This window comes from Rhinatrema bivittatum, chromosome 5 (assembly GCF_901001135.1).
Source record: "Rhinatrema bivittatum chromosome 5, aRhiBiv1.1, whole genome shotgun sequence".
Taxonomy (NCBI): Eukaryota; Metazoa; Chordata; class Amphibia; order Gymnophiona; family Rhinatrematidae; genus Rhinatrema; species Rhinatrema bivittatum.
In genome coordinates, this window is record NC_042619.1 from 63,338,294 (window position 1) to 63,357,633 (window position 19,340).

Genomic DNA, 19,340 nt, shown 5'->3' on the forward strand with positions numbered 1-19,340 from the left:
GAGATGAGGCAAAGCTAGATGAGGCAGGGCAGGCTGGAGAAATAAAGTATACTGGCAACATGCACTACTTAAGGTAGGAGAACGTCAGGCAAGCCCTATTTATAGGGCTTGCCTGATGTCATCAATGGGTGCCACAGCCTATTTCCACCATGGGCCCTTTAAATGGGGTGATGTCAGGCGTGCATGGGCACCTATGGAGGGAGTCAGGAGGTGGCAGCACTGGTGACATCCTGCTGGCATCCTGCCATGTGGAAGCAGTCTGCATCCTGCCTTGAAAGTAAGGCCTGGCTACAGGCAGTATCTCGGGGAAAGGTCCTGCGAGCTGCCAAATGTAACAAGGCCTTAGTAAATCAGGGTCCATAATAGGGAAGAGTGAGCCCTATTATTCCTGCCTGGAGTCTTTTTTTTTTCCTTCAACATATAGGCAAATGCAGATTAGGTAGGATCTTAGACTGCAGCAAAAACTACTACCTGAGGCTGTGAAAGAACTGTTACACTTCAGAGACCCTTCTAATATCTCTAGGCAGGATCCACTAGGAAAAGGGGGCTATTTGTCTCAAAATATAGCCCTACACATTTTCTCCCTGGATGTTAGCAGAGAAAGGGGCTAAAGGACTGCCAGTGTTTCACAGTTTCCAGAAGGTCCTCTGCCCATATAGGGCTCAGGACTGCTAAATATTGTTTTTACCAGAATACAGCCTGCCGTCTTAACAGCCTCAGATACTCAGTGCCTGCAAGCACCAAGAATAAGTAACATCTTTTTTCTTAAGAATTGTCTTGCAATAGTAAATTACCTGTCATAATTCCATGTTCCTGTCTAGAGGAGACAGATCTCTTTCCTTGCACAGTCTGAGAACCAGACCAGTACCCAGGACTATTTATATGCTACACGTCATACGCAGCTCTGTACAAACACAAGCAAACAGAGGCAAGATCTGTTACTTTATCCAGACTGAAGAATCTTCCTTCCAGGCAAAACCTAGATTGATTTGTAATTTCTGTTGCATTTTGTACTGTTGACAAGAAGCTATTGTATCTTTATTGTCCATGTTGCCCCAATAAAGCTGCCTGCAACAGAAGTTTGGCCTATATGAATTCCTGACCTCCTCCGACCAGAGTTCTACAAACACATGGTAAATAAAACACATTGGCAGTGAAACTTAAATAAATGATGCCATGCAGAAATATTTCCAGCAGCTGCCATTGGGAAGATCAGTGCAAGCTTAAGACCAGATAAAGATTTTAATAGATGATGAAATTTTTGCCAAATGTTTAGTCAGGCCTTAGATAGCATTACACAAAGGTTGCCAATATCCAGACTTGCATAAACAATGGTTTTCTGGCAAGGTCAACTCCAATTGTGCATTGAACAGACATTTATTTTTAATCGAAATAACTTTCACAATATTTGGGCAGAAAATGAAGTGTAACCATTCTGGCTGCTATGCGACCCTCTTGCCTGCAGGGGCCCTCAGTGGGCTGCAGTCTGAGCTACACAGGTTTGCCTCGAAGGCACATGACTTGGCACTACCATGCCTTAAAAGCCTGCCTCACTCACAGCTCCCTGCCTCATCTTGGAGTTTCCCGAATCTTTGCTGTGTGGCATTTCAGTGGCCTTCCTGCCTGTTTATTCTCTCTGCTTCTAGTGTGGTGACCCAGTTGCCCTCTTGCCTGATTACTGTCCTTGTTTGTCTGGTCTCCACTTTGCCTTGTACTCTTTCTGTTAGGTCCTGACCTGGTCTTGCCCTGTGCTTTGTGTTGCCCTGCTCTATCTTGCCCGCTTGTCTCTTGGTCTGTCTTGCCCTCTTGTTTCTCTGTTCTGCTGGTGCATTCCTTGCCCCTTGTTTTGTGGACTCCTTCTAGTATCCTGTAGTCTGCCCTGCCTGTTTGGATGTCCTTCTGTGTCCTGAATTGCTGTGTTCCACCTCCAGCTTAGTCCTGCCAGCCACCAGAACCTGCGGACTCAACCCAAGGCAGAGTTGGCCAGTCAGACAGTAAACCCTGGTTTGCCCTGCTCCTGACTCCTGTGCTGCTCCTGCTCTGGAATTACCTATAATCTGCCCTGTGCTGCCTCTTCCCTGGGGGCTACCTAAATTGGCCTGGGTGGCCATGACGTGAAGAAAACATTTACATATTCAAATATCTTACAGAAAGATTTTATCAGTTCAGAGATCATATTATGTGGTGCAAACAACCACAAAGCAAAATTAAATATCAACTAAAGCTACTTAAAGATAGTTAAAACAATCTTCAGTAGAACTGAATATACAGGTATGCTCACAAAAAAATATTCAAATTTTCAAAATGTCTTAAATAGCAGAATGCTGGTATTAACATTCTATTCAGAGCAGCCCTATTTCCCTCGTCTACTAATTTGTGTTTCCCTAGCCCTCTCCTGGAGGCACACCAACCAGTCAAGTTTTCAGGATTGCCACAATGAATATACATGAGATTGATCTGCATACCTGCAGTCTCCAATGTATACAAATCTATGTCATGCATATTGTATCTCTTATGGATATCCTGAAATCCCAACTGGTTAGATGTGCCTCCAGAGATGCTTGGGAAACCTTGTTCTACAGGCTTTTATCTAGTAAAGGGCATTCATTGACTCTTATATAAGGCTAAAATCATCTGTTTCCCTTTTGCAAATAATGTTGGGCAATCCCAGACCTAAATTGTAATAATGACAACAAACCTTAAATCAGTAGGCTTCCAGACACAACAGATCACAAACTTTCTATTTTCCCATAATTATTTCTGGCACTTAAGGTCTTTACAGGCCTCTAATAGAGTTAGTTGGCAGGATCATTTACCCTAACTCAAAGTCAGATACATGATATCATGTCTTCAAAGTCATAGATGGGTTAGAGACCCCACCCACCTTCTCATCACCCAACACAGCTAGAAAAAAACTCCTAAAGTACATAACTAATTTCAATAAATACTCATACTTGTTAAGACATTTATTGAAACCAGTGGCAAGACTGGAAGCAAGAGTAGCAGGTAGAAAGAACTAGAAAAAAACAGCATGTGCAGCAAAACACACTGTGGCCATTGCTTTCAAATGGAGCCATGAATAAAATATCAATTGAAAATCTCCGTGAAGCAGATACAATTATGGATATCTGTGTTGGCCAAACTTCCTCAACTCTTAAAGCACATCTTTAACTAGGTGACCTTCATACAGGGAACCTGCACATGAGCTAATGCTAAGCTTGTAATGTTGATCACGGCAATATAATCAAAGGTCTCTTAGAAACAGGTTTGATACAACAAATGTTTCAAAAAATTGGTGATGCAATAAAATAATACTGTATGAAACTTGTTTCTAAGAGGGTTATTTTCTAACCCTTTTCGCGTGAGATATCTAGATCGGGGTGGAGTCGAGGCGGCGTCAGCACCAGAAGAGAAGGGGTTGGGGCGGCATCGGGGCAGACGCCACGGAAACTTCGCTGATGGTGAAAAGGTAAGGCCCCTTATCGCCGCCAGTAGCGCGCCCAATAGCACCACCTTTTACGATGGCACTATTGGGTGCGAAAGCCGGCAGCGACAGCACCACGGTGGTGCGATCGCTGCCGGCTTTCGCAGGCCTGCCCCCCGCTTTGCCCCTCCCCCCCCCCCCGCGCCCCTCATTAGCCCCGGTAATCACAAACTGGTTCGAAGAAAGAAAATCCAGCCCTAAGAGATCTATGATTATATTAAGAAAATCTAAAATAAAAAAGAATGCATGTTCGTCCCAACCCTGTCTAGACTCCACCCCTGAAATGCTTCTCCTCATGCACATAAAAGTACACACATATAGGGGGTAATTTTCAAAAGGAGTTGCATGTGTAAATGTAGCTACTATTGTAGCAATTTTCAAAAGCCATTTACTCAAGTAAAGTGAATTTACCCCAGTAAACCTGGTTTTTACTCAAGTAAATGCTTTTTAAAATCAGGCCCATAGTATGTATGCATATAATTTTACAAACTTATTGGTCACACAATTTTCTAAAGGCCATTTCTGTGGGTAAAGCACTAATTTTCCTAAAAAAGTGTAGTTGAAAAATTTGCTTTAAGTGGTTGATTTCTAAACTGACTTATGCCCATGTGTAGAGATCCTAAAGGATCTCTTCTAAAGAGGATTTATTTATTTTTTATATACCAACATTTGATCAAATGCATGTTGATGGCCCTATTAGTTATTCCCGCACGATACAGAAAGTAAAATATGCAGCCAAGCCGCACATTTTCTCGAGTTTTGTTTCCCTTTTAAACATGTCTGAGTGCCCTAGGGCTTAGAGGCTCAGTGCATGCCATCTAGAGGAGCGGTGTCTCTCAAACCGAGAGCAGGAATGGACTATATAACTAGTCCTGGCGGAGAAATAGATCTAGCTCAATTCCTGGGGAGAGAGGAGGAGAAGGAAAAGAGGATCTCTGAACACATCTATATCACCCAGATGCTAAAGAAAGGAGAAAGGAGGTACCATCCAGGAACAAGCAGGGAAGTTAGAAGAATGACTGAACAACCGGGCAAAGATATGAAAACAGAACTTTAGTTAAGTAAAGATTATCCTATCCAGCAAATTCTGGGAGGAAGGTCCAAAACTACCCCATTAATTAGATCCGGAATAAGACATGATAAGACCTATTAATTGACATCAGTAACAGACTACATTAACTAGAAGCTGAAAGTCAAAAGTGTATTAGAAAATCTGAAGCTGTAAAATGGATTGTAAAGACTAAGAAACTGGAACTTAATATTTTCATCTTTAATCAGTAAAAGTTAAGTTGGAAGCCACCAATTGCTTCCAGTATGATTGTTAGTGCTGTATGAAAGAGACTTTAATACTAAATTAGATTTTTGAACAAATCTATAGGTATTTCTGGTGCTGTATTACAATGGTTTATTTCATTTTTGTCTGATCGCATTCAACAAGTCAATATAAACAATCATTCTTCTGAACCATACTCTATTGCATCGGGTGTTCCACAAGGTTCTTCTCTATCCCCTATTCTCTTCAACATCTATCTACTACCTCTTTGCCGCATCTTAGCCTCACTAAACATACAATTCAAAATCTACGCCGATGACATACAGTTTATGGTACCATACAACACCTCTTGGACTCACACATTATCCTTAGTATCTTTATACCTCACGACTATTGACACATGGCTCTCTCACAATAGACTAAAACTAAATAAAAAAAAAACAGAAATAGTCCACCTCTCATAAATTACAGATTCATCCATAGGTCCCCCCCCTCAATTAGTATTTAACGGTATCACTATCCCCATCTCCAAATCTGCAAAAAATGTAGGTATAACCATTAATTCAGATCTTTCATTAAAACAACACATATCCATAATTACCAGAAATTCATTTTATAAGCTTCAACTCTTGAAACGGCTTCGTCCTCTACTTTTCTTTCACGATTTTCGGACTATACTTCAATCACTCATCTTTTCTGGGCTTGACTACTGTAATTTTCTTTATATAGGTCTCCCAGATAACACACTTCACTCACTTCAACTGATCCAAAACGCAGCAGCACGTATCTTAACAAACTCTTCCATAAAAAATCACATCACTCCGATACTTCAATCATTACATTGGTTACCAATTAAATACAGAATACAATTCAAGATCCTGTCCATTATACACTCTCTCATCTACACTCCTAATTCAACTACCTTATGTTCCATTCTCCGGATTTACAAACCCACCAGACATCTAAGATCACTGGACAAAAACCTCTTAGACATCCCATCACCACGACAGGCCCGTCTTGACATCACCAGAAAAAGATCATTCTCTGTCATTGGACCAATCTTATGGAACGCATTACCAGACTCTTTAAGATCCATATCCAACTCCAAACACTTCAAAAAATCCCTAAAAACACATTTATTTCAATCTGCTTTCCATATATCACACACTAAATAACATAACTACTTCTCCATCACACAGGGCACAACATTATTATATATTGATTTATTTTCTATGTAAACTATTCATTGTTTTAGATTTTTATTATATATTTTTGTAATTTTGAGCTTTTATAATTTGATAATCTTTATGTTCTTTTAAATTTAAATCTTTATTTACATTTGTTTTTTATTTAGTTATGTAAACCGTTTTGATTAAACACTGTTTGTAAAGACGGTATACAAACACTTTTAAATAAAATAAAATGCTCAGGGCCTAGGAAGTAATGTTCCCCTTCCCTGACCCAGACAGCCTGTTTTCAGGCTCATGATGGGGGAGAGAGAGAGAGAGAGAGAGAGAGAGAGAGAGAGAGAGAGAGAGAGAGAGAGAGAGAGAGAGAGACTTACTATAGTGCCTATGCCCTACATAGGTATTTGAATCCCTATGGGAGGGCTACCTACTAACTCGGGGTGGGGATTAGGTATGAGCGTCGGGGGTTGGGGGCCACTTTCGCATTCCACATGAGACCTACGGACAGAACAGTGGTCTCTAGTGCAGATTTGCTGGCCGTCGGAGTGAGGACGCTCACTCCAAGAAGTGGTTTGGGCAACGTTCTCTCCACCTAGCATGTTGTTGCCCAGGTAGAGTGTCCATCAAGCTAGGTAGAGAGAACGTTGCCCAAACCACTTCTTGGAGTGAGCGTCCTCACTCCGACGGCCAGCAAATCTGCACTAGAGACCACTGTTCTGTCCATAGGTCTCATGTGGAATGCGAAAGTGGCCCCCAACCCCCGACGCTCATACCTAATCCCCACCCCGAGTTAGTAGGTAGCCCTCCCATAGGGATTCAAATACCTATGTAGGGCATAGGCACTATAGTAAGTCTCTCTCTCTCTCTCTCTCTCTCTCTCTCTCTCTCTCTCTCTCTCTCTCTCTCTCTCTCTCTCTCTCTTGCATTCTGGGGAAAGAATTTGGGCAAGGAATGCATAGGCATACATTTTCAATTTTCTAAAGTATGCATGTATATGTACATACACACACGGAATTGCACCTGCTCAAGAGCAGGTATGGCTTTGTGTTTGTATGTTCAAGCACATGCAGGGACAAAACTGCTCATTTTTAAAGCGGACTTGTGCGAATAAGTCTGCTTTGAAAATTGGAACTAATATTTGTATGTGCAAAGTCACTGTAGACTTTGGCCCTACACGGACTGTTTGAAAATTATTCTCTAAAAATCAAGTGCAAACATGTTTCTGAGACATTCACCTTCCATGCCAACCTTTTCAAAACTGACAGTTTCTAAATGGAAGTGTATAAGAGGTTTTATTACTTGAGTTAGTTTAAAAATCATTTCTTTTTTTCCATTTTTTGTAAATTTTCATAATTATTTCATGTGTTAGAAGGGTCAGGATAGATTAAGGGTTGAAAAAAAGTTTTAAATTAAATATTTTATTAAAAGGGCTTCACTGGTTACACTTGGTGGTGGTAAGTAACTTATCTGCTTTTACAGACCTTTGCCCTTGTCTTGTGTGACTGGTCTCCCTTCCAAGTACTAATCCAGTTTAGCGTCTAAGATCGGGCTGGCTCAGTCTCAATCAAGGTAGTTTTTCTGGTTACGTGAGGTTACTAGTCTGTAAGAGGTTCATATTCAGAGGCATTTAACTGATAACTCAGATGTTATCCAGCTAAATTAATATTTATGCACTTATCCAGCTAAATTATAGCTGGATATCTTATTATCAGGTTATTTTTTATCCATATAACTTAGGGGCATTCAGGGGGCATTTCAGGGAGGAGTTACATTTGCTGGATAAGTTATCCGGCTACCTCCGAAATTCAGAGTTAGCCAGATAATTTATCTAGCTAAGGGGGTTATTTTCTATCCGTGTCGCACGCGAAAGCGGGGGGCGGAGTCGGGGCGTCGGGGAGGTGGACTCGGCGGTATCTTTGCTGGTGGAAATAAGGTAAGGCGCGTTATTGCCGCCAGTAGTACGCCCAATAGCGCCACCTTTCACGGTGGCGCTATTGGGTGCGAAAGCCGGCAGCGATAACTCGGTAGTGCGATCGCTGTCGGGATTCACCATTTTCTGCGAGAATGGAAAATCCAGGCCTGTGCCATAGAGCTGTTCTAAAGTTAGCTGGCTAACTTTATCCTGCTAACATTAAGACAGCCGGCTATATTCAATAGTGCAGCTGCAACTAGTAACAGACTATTAGAGGTCCATATTCAGTCACAATCTAGCTAGCAAAGCTATCTGGCTTTGCTAGCTGAATATACTCCCAAAGTTAGCCAGATAGCTTTGCTAGCTAGATTGTGACTGAATATGGACCTCTAATAGTCTGTTACTAGTTGGCTCTGTATAATGATCAGGCATTGTGAGTAATTAATGATACATGTTAGAGAATAAGTTTCTAATTACATATTTTTTGATACATATCCTGTGGTGACAATATACTGTCTTTACAATATTTCTGGTCTGCTCAGATAGAAGAGTTCTCATACCCTGAGGGAAAGGATGTTGTGATAACCCTTAGAGGCCAAACAAAGAACATTACTGGTGACTCCTCTCTTGAATAAGCTATATCTTGAATTTTCTGTGTCAAGATGTTGCATCAGTTCATTTCCTACATATGAGATGCAGAGTGAAAAAACCCCCAGAAAATATTGGAAATGAATGTCTGAGAAGAGTAAGATCAGTGAAAGAGTAAGAATGATCTTTCATGGATGGCTAAAAAATTACAATAAACACATCCATTTTTGAACAAAATATTGCTGATCTATAGACAATAAAATACAGAGAGATCCATATTCAGAGGCATTCAGCTGGATAACGCCACAAATTATTCGGCTAGGTGCTGGCTTTTGAATATTTGGGACACTTATCTGGATAAACTTTAGCTGGATATCTCCTTATCCGGCTACAGTTTAGGCAATTAACACAGGCGTATTCCAGGGGCTTTTCTGGGATATCCGGGATACCCGGATCTCTCTGTTATTTAGAGTTAGCCAGATAACATATCCGGCTAACTTTGGCTAAATTTGGTCATGCAGTAGAGCAGTCCTATTGTTAGCCAGATAAATGTATCCAGCTATTTTTAAGATAGCTATATTCAATAGTGCTGCTGCACTGAATATCCCTACAAAGAAAACAGGATATGTTTATCCAGCTAACTTTGCAATTCAGCCAGTGGCTGAATTTCCAAATATTGTTTTTGTTGCATATTTAAAAAAAAAAAAAAAATCAGAATAGAAGGGGGTGTGGCCAAGATGGCGGCGGTGTAGCAGCTCTGCTCAGACGCTCCCTGGATTTCTACAATTTGTTTGTTTCTTCATCGGAGAAAATCCAAAAATGCCCCCGAAACGGAAAGGTCGGGTTCGTGTGTATCCTGCAGCACTACCCCTGCCGTCCGGACAGCGTTTGATAACGGAGCTGACTGCAAACTATTCAAAATTGGAGGTGCCATGCTCCGCGGAGGTAGCCACGGGAGGAGCCGTGGCTGACCCTGGAGAAACCACACTGAGCCCTCCAGACCCCAGGACACCTCCAGTGCCGGTCCCCAGAGATTCCTCGAGCCCGGTGAGTGCCTTACCGATCCCTACTGGGGAGATAGGTGTAGCGGCAGGAACCACCGCGGGGATTGGGAGAGAAAATGCAGGCCTGGAAGAAACAGGAGAAGGGACGGCAGGGATGCAGGCGGCAAACTTGAATTTGGACTTTGTTTCCACAATGAATGCCTTTAACGGCGAAGATTTTTTTAAGTTTGAGCCAGAAGCAGGAAATGCCTTGTTCCCTAAACCTGAGGTGGTATCCATGGAAGCCCTCTGGGAGCTGATAACTAAAATGGGGATGGCATTATATAAAGTGGCTCAACAACAATCGAATGTTACCCAGAAAATTGGAGGTTTTGCCCAAGAATATAATGCAAAATATTTAGAACATCAACAAAAGATTATGAGGCTGGAAGAGCAAGTAAAGAAGTCTCAGGAAATGCAAGCAGCTATGTTGAAAGATCGTATCGCCATTAACAGGAAAATGGAACAGCTTGAAAATAAATCAAGGAATTTAAACCTTAGGTTTATAAATTTCCCGAAGATTATGGGCGAACAACCGAGAGTAACTTTGAGGAAATACATGGTGGAAATTCTGAAGATAGCACCTGAAAATATTCCAGCTTTGAATAAGGTGTATTTCATGCCTCATGTAAGGCCTAGAGGAGAAGAAGCTGCTCCAGAGCTTGATCTTGCTAATTTAACAACTTTTCTAGAGACTTCCACTCCAGAAGTTATAGAGAGATCTACTCTCTTAGTTTCTTTTATTTATTCTCAAGACCTCAGTCTGATTATGAGGAATTATTTTTCTAATATGAGAGCAGAATTCTTGGGTAAACCGGTGCAGGTCTTCCCTGATTTGGCACAGGCTACCCAGGTGAGAAGGCGGGGCTTCTTGTCAATGCGACAAGAAGCCCGTTCGCTGGGGGCAAGTTTTGTACTCAGGTATCCCTGTTGATGTATATTGAAGTTAGACAATGTTACTTATGTTTTCTTTGTACCTGAACAAATGAAAGAATTATTAGAGAACAGGAAAAGATTGCCTTATAATCCCCCAGTTCAGGATGCTGCAAATGTGGAGTCATAGATAAGGAAGAATAGTTGTTATTGACCGTTAAGCTTTTTCTTAAGTAACATTTTCCTAAAAATATCTCCTTCTTTTTTCTGGCTGTTCACCCTCTCTATATTTGAGGTCAAGATATTGAAAATGTTATTCTTCTTCTTAATGAAACTGTAAAGTTGTAAAATGGAGATAGCTTTGTTTCTTTATGTTTCTGTACAAAGTGATAATCCTTTGTAAATTTTTTGTTTAAATTGATAAAAAATAAAAAAAAAAAAAAAAAAAAAAAATCAGTGAAGATACCTAACAATTAAGTAATTATATAGTATCTATACTTACGATTACAGGTGCAGAATTAAAAAGATAAAGCAGAAACAGAGCAAAAAAAAAAAAAAGTCTGTAACTCAGTGTGTTTAAACAGTTTTGAAATAATGTACTTTTTTGCCCAAAGATTTAGCTTCCTGCAACTTCTAGAAATTTAAACCAAGCAGAGAAAACATTTTGCAAATATTGTGGCAGGACTTTTGTCCAATCTGTCTGTTACACCTTAGGAGCAAAGTGCTGAAGCACTCTTCTTACCCAGTTTTTTCTTCTTGAAGATGCTGGAAGCTAAATCCTTGGGGAAAAGGTACATTACTTCAAAATTATGCAAGAAGCTGGCTGGCAGGTTATTTGACTTATTTTTGCCAGATCCTTAAATATTGCCCATAGGTCTACCTGATATAGACAGTAAACAGATTCTCAAAAGCCTTATTTATTTATTTATTTATTTATGGATGGCCCTTGAATTAATAAAGTATCTTTACCCAGAAAAAAAAGATAAACAAAAAATAAGACAATACCTTTTTATTGTACTAACTCCAGAAAATTAGTCAAATGTATTTAGTCCAATAAAAAGGTGTCGCTTTATATTTTGTTTGTTAACCTTTAACGTCATGCATTCAAGCGGACTATCTCAGCTACCAGACTATATTATCAGCTTCAAATTTCCTAAGACCTGTTGCTTATTTACTTGAGTCTTTACCAATGTTCTACTCACAAGGTAGTGACTATTTTTTTTCCCTGCAAAGGAGCCTACTTTGGAATGTCCATCTGAGACATGGATCCATTGTGTATGGAACATAAGAACATGCCATACTGGGTCAGACCAAGGGTCCATCAAGCCCAGTATCTGTTTCCAACAGTGGCCAATCCAAGTCACATGTACCTGGCAAGTATCCAGACATTAGATAGATCACAAGCTACTATTGCTTTCTTATTAATTACTGTAATAACAGTTTATGGATTTAACCTCTAGGAAATTATCCAAACCTTTTTTAAACCCAGTAACACTAACAACTGAAACCACATCCCCTGGCAATGAATTCCAGAGTGTCACTAAGTGCTGAGTGAAAAAGAATTTTCTTCAATTTGTTTTAAATGAGCTACTTGCTAACTTCATGGAATGCCCCCTGGTCCTTCTATTACCTGAGAGAGTAAATAACCAATTATCATTAATCCTTTCATGATTTTGTAGACTTCTATCATATCCCCCCTCAGTCGTCTCTTCTCCAAACTGAACCACCCTAACTTCTTTAGCCTTTCCTCATAGGGAAGCCATTCGATGCCCCTTATCATTTTGTCGCCCTTCTCTGCACTTTCTCCAGTGCAACTGGATCTTTTTTGAGATGCGGTGACCAGAATTGCACACAGAATGTGTCTTTCAGGGACAACGCTCTTCCTGCTTATTGTTTCATATTTTCACTCTTATCATCCTCCATAATGTTTTTGAAAAGACGGTAATGGAGAGATTTCCTGTTGCCTGCCAGACCTACTTCCATTGCTACATATAGTTCAGTGGCTAGGTGGCTCCATATAGTGTAAGCATGCTGATTGTACTTTCTTCTCCTCAATATAAGGAACTGGGACCCACTTAAAAGCATGGAGTACCAGTCACTTTGAACAAACACAAGTATATTCGAAACCTTAAAAAGAAATGTGCATTGTTTGCATCAGCTAACTTCTTAAACGTTGTGTTTGCCATTGTGCTTATGAGCTTTTTCTTCATTCTCAGGCCCATCTTTGCATTTTGTATGTATTAGGGATGTGAATCGTTTTTCAACGATTAAAATTATCGTCCGATAATGTTTATATCGTCTTAAATCGTTATAGAACACGATACAATAGAAATTCTAACGATTTATCGTTAAAAATCGTTAAATCGTGTTAGTGCGCACTAACTCGAGTTAGTGCGCACTAACTCCCCGTTAGTGCGCACTAACTCGAGTTAGTGCGCACTAACTGAAAATGATACAAATAAACACTTTCCAGGTCACTGAAGGTCAGTTAGGAATGAATATGTGTTCCTATTGGCTGGCTGCCCTCTTATCTATTGATGTTACCAAGGTTACCACTGAGGTGATGGTTGGGGGGATGGGAAATGGAACTGGAAACTAACGAACACCAACAGAAAATGAAACAAAGTGTTCACACTTCCCAGGTCAGTAAAGGTCACTTAGGAATGAATATGTATGTATGTATTCCTATTGGCTGGCTGTGCTCTTATCTATTGATGTTACCAAGGCTAATACTGAGGTAATGGTTGGGGGGATGTGAAATGGAAACAGTTGGAAGCTTGACAAAAAAAGTAATGTAATGATCAGCACTCACGTGACTAGAACTTGTTTGTTTATTATTTTTGTTAGCAGGCACCTGAAATGCTAGTGCATGTTGAATTTGCCAATCACTGTGCATTTTAGAAAGGTGGTCCTGGCTGGAACTGTACACAGTTCAAATATATGTAATTGATTGTTGGTAAGTGTATTTTTTAAGTAGCCACACTGGCACAAGTATGTTTACTTTTCCTCCTACTTAACTCACTAGCTCAGCTTTGTAAGAAGGGCTTCTCTGCTTGTGTGTTGTTTTTGTTTGGTGTGAGGAGAACAGAAACATCAGATCTTTATTCAATCTACTACAGTCATCTCTTACAGTGCCCTATCCCTATTAATACCAGGAGTGTTGTGATCTTCCTGCACACAGTGCCCTAACCCTGATACCAGTCTGAGACAGCTCCCTCCCTGCATTACTAGTGAGAGGCTGGCTTCACAGACAGGGGGGAGCTGCCTGACCCTCACTCCTGACTTCCCCCATGTCCCAGCTAGTGAATGGTGTGTGGGTGAGGGGGGGGGGAGGATGGTGAAGTCTGAGACAGCTCCCTCCCTGCATTACTAGTGAGAGGCTGGCTTCACAGACAGGGGGGAGCTGCCTGACCCTCACTCCTGACTTCCCCCATGTCCCAGCTAGTGAATGGTGTGTGGGTGAGGTGGGGGGGGAGGATGGTGAAGTCTGAGACAGCTCCCTCCCTGCATTACTAGTGAGAGGCTGGCTTCACAGACAGGGGGGAGCTGCCTGACCCTCACTCCTGACTTCCCCCATGTCCCAGCTAGTGAATGGTGTGTGGGTGAGGGGGGGGGGGAGGATGGTGAAGTCTGAGACAGCTCCCTCCCTGCATTACTAGTGAGAGGCTGGCTTCACAGACAGGGGGGAGCTGCCTGACCCTCACTCCTGACTTCCCCCATGTCCCAGCTAGTGAATGGTGTGTGGGTGAGGGGGGGGGGAGGATGGTGAAGTCTGAGACAGCTCCCTCCCTGCATTACTAGTGAGAGGCTGGCTTCACAGACAGGGGGGAGCTGCCTGACCCTCACTCCTCCGGGGTATTGTGATCTTCCTGCACACAGTGCCCTATCCCTGATACCAGGGGTGTTGTGATCTTCCTGCATGCAGTGCCCTATCCCTATTAATACCAGGAGTGTTGTGATCTTCCTGCATGCAGTGCCCTATCCCTATTAATACCAGGAGTGTTGTGATCTTCCTGCATGCAGTGCCCTATCCCTGATACCGGGATGTGTGCAAGAAGATCACAACACCCCCGGTATCAGGAATAGGGCACTGTGTGCAGGAAGATCACAACACCCCCAGTATCAGGAATAGGGCACTGTGTGCAGGAAGATCACAACACCCCTGGTATTAGGGATAGGGCACTGTGTGCAGGAAGATCACAACACTCCTGGTATTAATAGGGATAGGGCACTGTGTGCAGGAAGATCACAATACCCCTGGTATCAGGGTTAGGGCACAAGTTCTAGTCACATTGACTGATCACATTACTTGTTTTGTCAAGCTACCAACTGTTTCCATTTCCCATCCCCCATATACTGTCAGTAGGAAACTTGGTAACATGAATAAATAAGAGGGCAGCCAATAGGAATACATATTCATTCCTAAACTGACCTTAACTGACCTGAAAAGTGTCAAATTGTATCATTTTCAGTTATTGCGCACTAACTCCCAGTTAGTGCGCACTAACTCCCGTTAGTGCGCACTAACTCGAGTTAGTGCGCACTAATCGGAAAAAACGATTTTTAACGATTTTTTAACTAAAAAATCGTGCCTAAGACGATTTTCTTGCCCTGCCACACGATTTCTATCGTTAAGACGATATGGAAAATGATTCACATCCCTAGTATGTATTATCACTTGAATACAGTGGCAAATGTTCTCATTTTATTTTCTGAGACTGAGAAAGCTGCAAAAACACCACAAAGTAAGATCATAAAACTGAATGGTATGAGTAGCCTGAAAGAAAAAAAATATCTACTAAAGAGGAAGGAAAGAATTTCATGGGATGATGCTGCTACAGCACATTCAATAGCAGTTACTGTCATCTTTTTACATTCTAGTCTCCTTTTCTTCCCTATTCCGCTCCCTTAGATAATGGTGCTCTTATTTTCTCCCTGAAAGTGGCAGTGCTGGGCACTGCCATGCAAAGAACCCAATCTCGATTCCCAGGTCAGGTCCTCCAAGCCCCGGGCTGTCCAGGGTTACAGATGCCTTGGCAGGAAAGCATGCAGCCCCCGGAGGGAGGAAGCCCCAGTCACCACGTAACAACAACAACTTGTAGCTGGATTTAGGGCCCATGATTGCAGGGTGCCAAAAGGAGCCTTGGGGCATGGTCCCCAGTCGGGAGTCTTTCACTGCAGTGACTGGGCTGGTTGAGTTGGGAGAGGATATAATAATGTGGGCGTAAAATGCCAAGGTAACTGCAAATGAAGACTTGGATTCCAGCCCCAATTCAGAAGGAGTTAGAAGCCCAAAGAAGCAGAAGGAAATAGATAGGGCCTCTCTTTTATAACTTTTAACCAGAGAATAAATAGCATATGCTATTTTTCTTTCATATACAGTAATATCAAAAAGGGTACTTAGGTGGCTAGATCCCAAAAGGTGAAAATTTTCCTCTGTTATGTGGCTACATTTAGTTTTCTAAATTTACTATGTGGCTAACTTTAGCTGCTGAAAAAAAAGGGCAGTTCCAGAAGTGTTACTGGGGCAGGCTCACAATTTAACATAGAAGCATAGAAACAGAATATGACAATTCATAATGCCCTTAAGGCCCATCTAATCTACCCAATTTCATTCCTAGTGTACTGCATGGAGCTGTTGATTCTTGCCTTTTCCCCTCACTTCATTGCCACTAAGAAGTCTCTATGTTTAACCCATGCTTTCTGGAATTCCTTTATTGGTTTTGTTTCTATCACCTTTACCAGAAAACCATTCCATGCATCCACCACCCTTTCTCTAAAGAAATATTTTTTTATTGCATTTCCTGAGTCTACCTACTTAAAGCCTCATGCTGAAAGTTTGAGTGTATTATTTAAATGTCTCTAACATATTCCCTCACCTCTCCTCTTTAGGTGTCTTAGTCTTACCTTTAGGCCTCTTGATGCAGATCCTGCACTGTTTTGATAGCCCTTCCCTGGACTATCTCCACTGTTTCTTTATCCTTACAGACATGTCTTAGGTGAGGTCTCAACCAACAACCTGTACAGAGGCAGTTTCACCTCTGGGTTTGGTTTTTTTTTTTTTTTTTTTTGTTTTTCCAACTGGTTATGCCTCTGTGTAGGCACCTTAGACCTCCTTAGCTCTGGCCACCACCTATTTTCTGTGCTAGCCGGCTAAGTTTAGACAATCAAACTAGGGCCGCAAAAATGAGAGGCATAATTCTCGCTGGCTAAGACTGGCAGCTAAGGTTTAGTCAGTGATTTTAGGAGATCTGTGACTGTTCAAAAATGAACCCTTATATGCTTAGTTAATATTCTCATAAACCAGGAGTTGGCCATCCCAGTGCTCAAGAGCCACCAACCGGTCAGAAGTTCAAGATATCACCAACAAATATGCATGAGACATATTTACATACAATGGAGGCAGATGGCATGCAAATCTATCTAATGCATATTCATTAGGGATATCCTGAAAATCAAGGACTGGAATTGCCCATCCCTGTTGTAAACACTAAATCATATTGAGTGGGGATTTTTTATTAGCAATTGCTTCCAGAGACAACTTTTTATAGATGCTGAAGTGCTGGCATTGCTGATGCATGCCTAAATCCAGGCCTCCTATGGCATCCCCTTAGCTCTATATTGTGGCATGAGCCCCACAACTGAAGCAGCAGCAAAGCAGGTCCAGGACATTCAGTGCAGAGCCTCCTGCAACCTTTGCATGTTCACCGACCCTGCAGAAACCCTCCCCTTGCATTTATTTCCATACTAGTAGGAAACCCATATGAGAGGAGGGGGCCAGTGAGCACAGAAGGGTTGCTGGAGGCCCCTCGCTGAATTTCCTGGCTCTGCTTGCTGTTGTTTCTATTGTGGGGGCCTGTGCTGCAACTTAGAGGTGAGGGGGATGGCATAAGAGGGAATAACTTCAGCAGGATGGAATTGTCCCCTGCTCCTCCCCCCAGGGGAGGACATGGACAACCTCCCCTCCCCATTACCTTTAGGCACTGGAAACTTAAATCCAGCCTTGTGGCTTATGTTATTGTAGCTTTATACAGTAATCCAATTAAAAATCCTGTTGTGTGAAAGCAGAGATAAATGAGATTATAAGAACCTGTTAATACTGTTAAAATCTGCTTTTTAACACAGTAGAATGGTGCATAAAACAATTTATTTTCATTGTGATCCATGTGCCTCTGATTTCAGTATAGAGCCAGAATGGAACACAGTTATGCCTTCATTGGCACTTTACTTTCAAATAAGCATAAACAGCATTCCAGTTCGAATCTATTTTATTCTACTTCACGGCAAAGCAGTGGTGAAAAACCTGAATATCATAAGTCAAAAACACTCATGTATAATGTTATACAGTCAAGCTCTCATTCCATCCCAATTATTCATGTTAGTACTGGTGCTACAAATTCCGGCAAACACCAGAACACTCAACTGTACTTGACAAATGACATATACCCTATGCAGCTAAAAGTCAAACACACTTTTGCAATATCTCATCACTACATTACATCAATTTAGAGCTCAAGTCATCTCCACACACAAATAGAATGTGTCCAAATCAAATAATCATCCGTTTGTCAAAGAAACCTGGGCTGTAGCATTTAGAATTATTTTTCATTTCATTTTCCAAGTGGATATCTTTTGACAATTCTTTTTAATATAGTGACTGATCATTCAAGAATTCAGATTCAACGATTTTCCAACACTAGATAGATTAATTTGTGGATGGCAAGTTAACTTTTTCCCATGTCCACTCATCCCCACTTTCGCTCATAATTTCTGAGATCTGCTTGCTATAAACAGTTAACAGCGCATATTTCTCCATGAAGGATAATGCCTCACATTATTACAGGATATTTGCTCTCTTTTCAAGTCGTTATTGCGCAGTTAATTTGAGGATACATGAGTCCCCAGACCTCTTGCTTACCAGGGATACTTTTCAAGATATAATCCAGTCCTATGAATGGACGATGTGGTCTGAAAACTATCATTTAACACAAGTTGATAGAAGCTGATATTTTGCTAAAATGCACTAGCCAATATTTTGTAAACTCTAATGACATGATTAAATAACATAAGGATTTCAATCCAAGATCTTTGGAATAGATGCGAAATCAATACTTCAGTATACAAAAACAGCATAATAAAAAAATATCTAAGGCAAATATAAAATCAGTGCTGCTTCCTTACTATCCTCCTTTCTATTATAATAATTCATGTACTTACGTAGGGTAATAGCCATAGGAATGCACAGAATTTTCTCCACCAGCATTAGAGTTAATCAGCAGATAGTCCCGGCTTTCGTTCCTCATAGTGGTTATAGGACAGTTATTATTTCGAGTTAAATAGGACCGACTTTGATTCATGTTTGCTCAGTAGCTATTGCAACAACTCCTTGTCAGTGGCTGTTTCCCGAGAGGGAGAGAGACGTCTGGAGCTGGAATTCGGGCAGGCGGTAACAAAAAGGCACTATAACGTTTCCTGGCAAACAGGACTAGAGCTGAAAGTCATTTCATCTGAATTGAGCTACGCCAGATCCTGATTGGTTTCTCCAGGCAGCTCCTAATTGGCAACTGAGGTTTCTCGAATCATTGGCTGCTATTATTTTTCCTGCCTAATTTGCCTTTTTTTTTTCCTCTGTCAGTTCATCTGTTGATTGCTACTGCAAAGAAAGATTGTGTGTGGCTGCAGGATTTTGTTGTATGCCTAATCTAAATATTGCAACAGAAAGATACTTTCTGCTTTCTTAAAGACACCATGAAAAATGCTTACTTCAAATATCTGTTAGGAGGTGTGACTGTGTCTTTTCAGTATTTTCCCCTTTTCCTGCTCCCAAGCTTTTCTTCACAGGGAAGAATGAAAAGGTAAACAGCATTCCGCAACAGATATATATATATCTATTACACACAAACAGATGTTTCAGGAACTGACAAGTTACAAACTAAGCTGTTCATAGCACCTTCATCCTCCTTTGCTTCTATTACAGAAA

The 19,340-nt window shown here is 41.3% G+C and overlaps 1 protein-coding gene across 2 annotated transcripts in view; it reads right to left on the bottom strand.

The window, feature by feature from the left end:
• TRPC6 (transient receptor potential cation channel subfamily C member 6) overlaps positions 1-19,067 on the bottom strand; it is a 357,579-nt gene extending 338,512 nt beyond the window's left edge. Inside the window, exon 1 of one of the 2 annotated variants that reach the window (XM_029602398.1) lies at positions 18,578-19,063. In XM_029602398.1, coding sequence (XP_029458258.1) covers positions 18,578-18,717 — 140 coding nt within the window. In that variant the 5' untranslated portion in view covers positions 18,718-19,063. Of the gene's footprint in view, positions 1-18,577 lie in introns of both variants that reach the window. The other variant, XM_029602399.1, reaches the window with a different exon arrangement.
• Between the last annotated feature and the right edge of the window lie 273 nt (positions 19,068-19,340).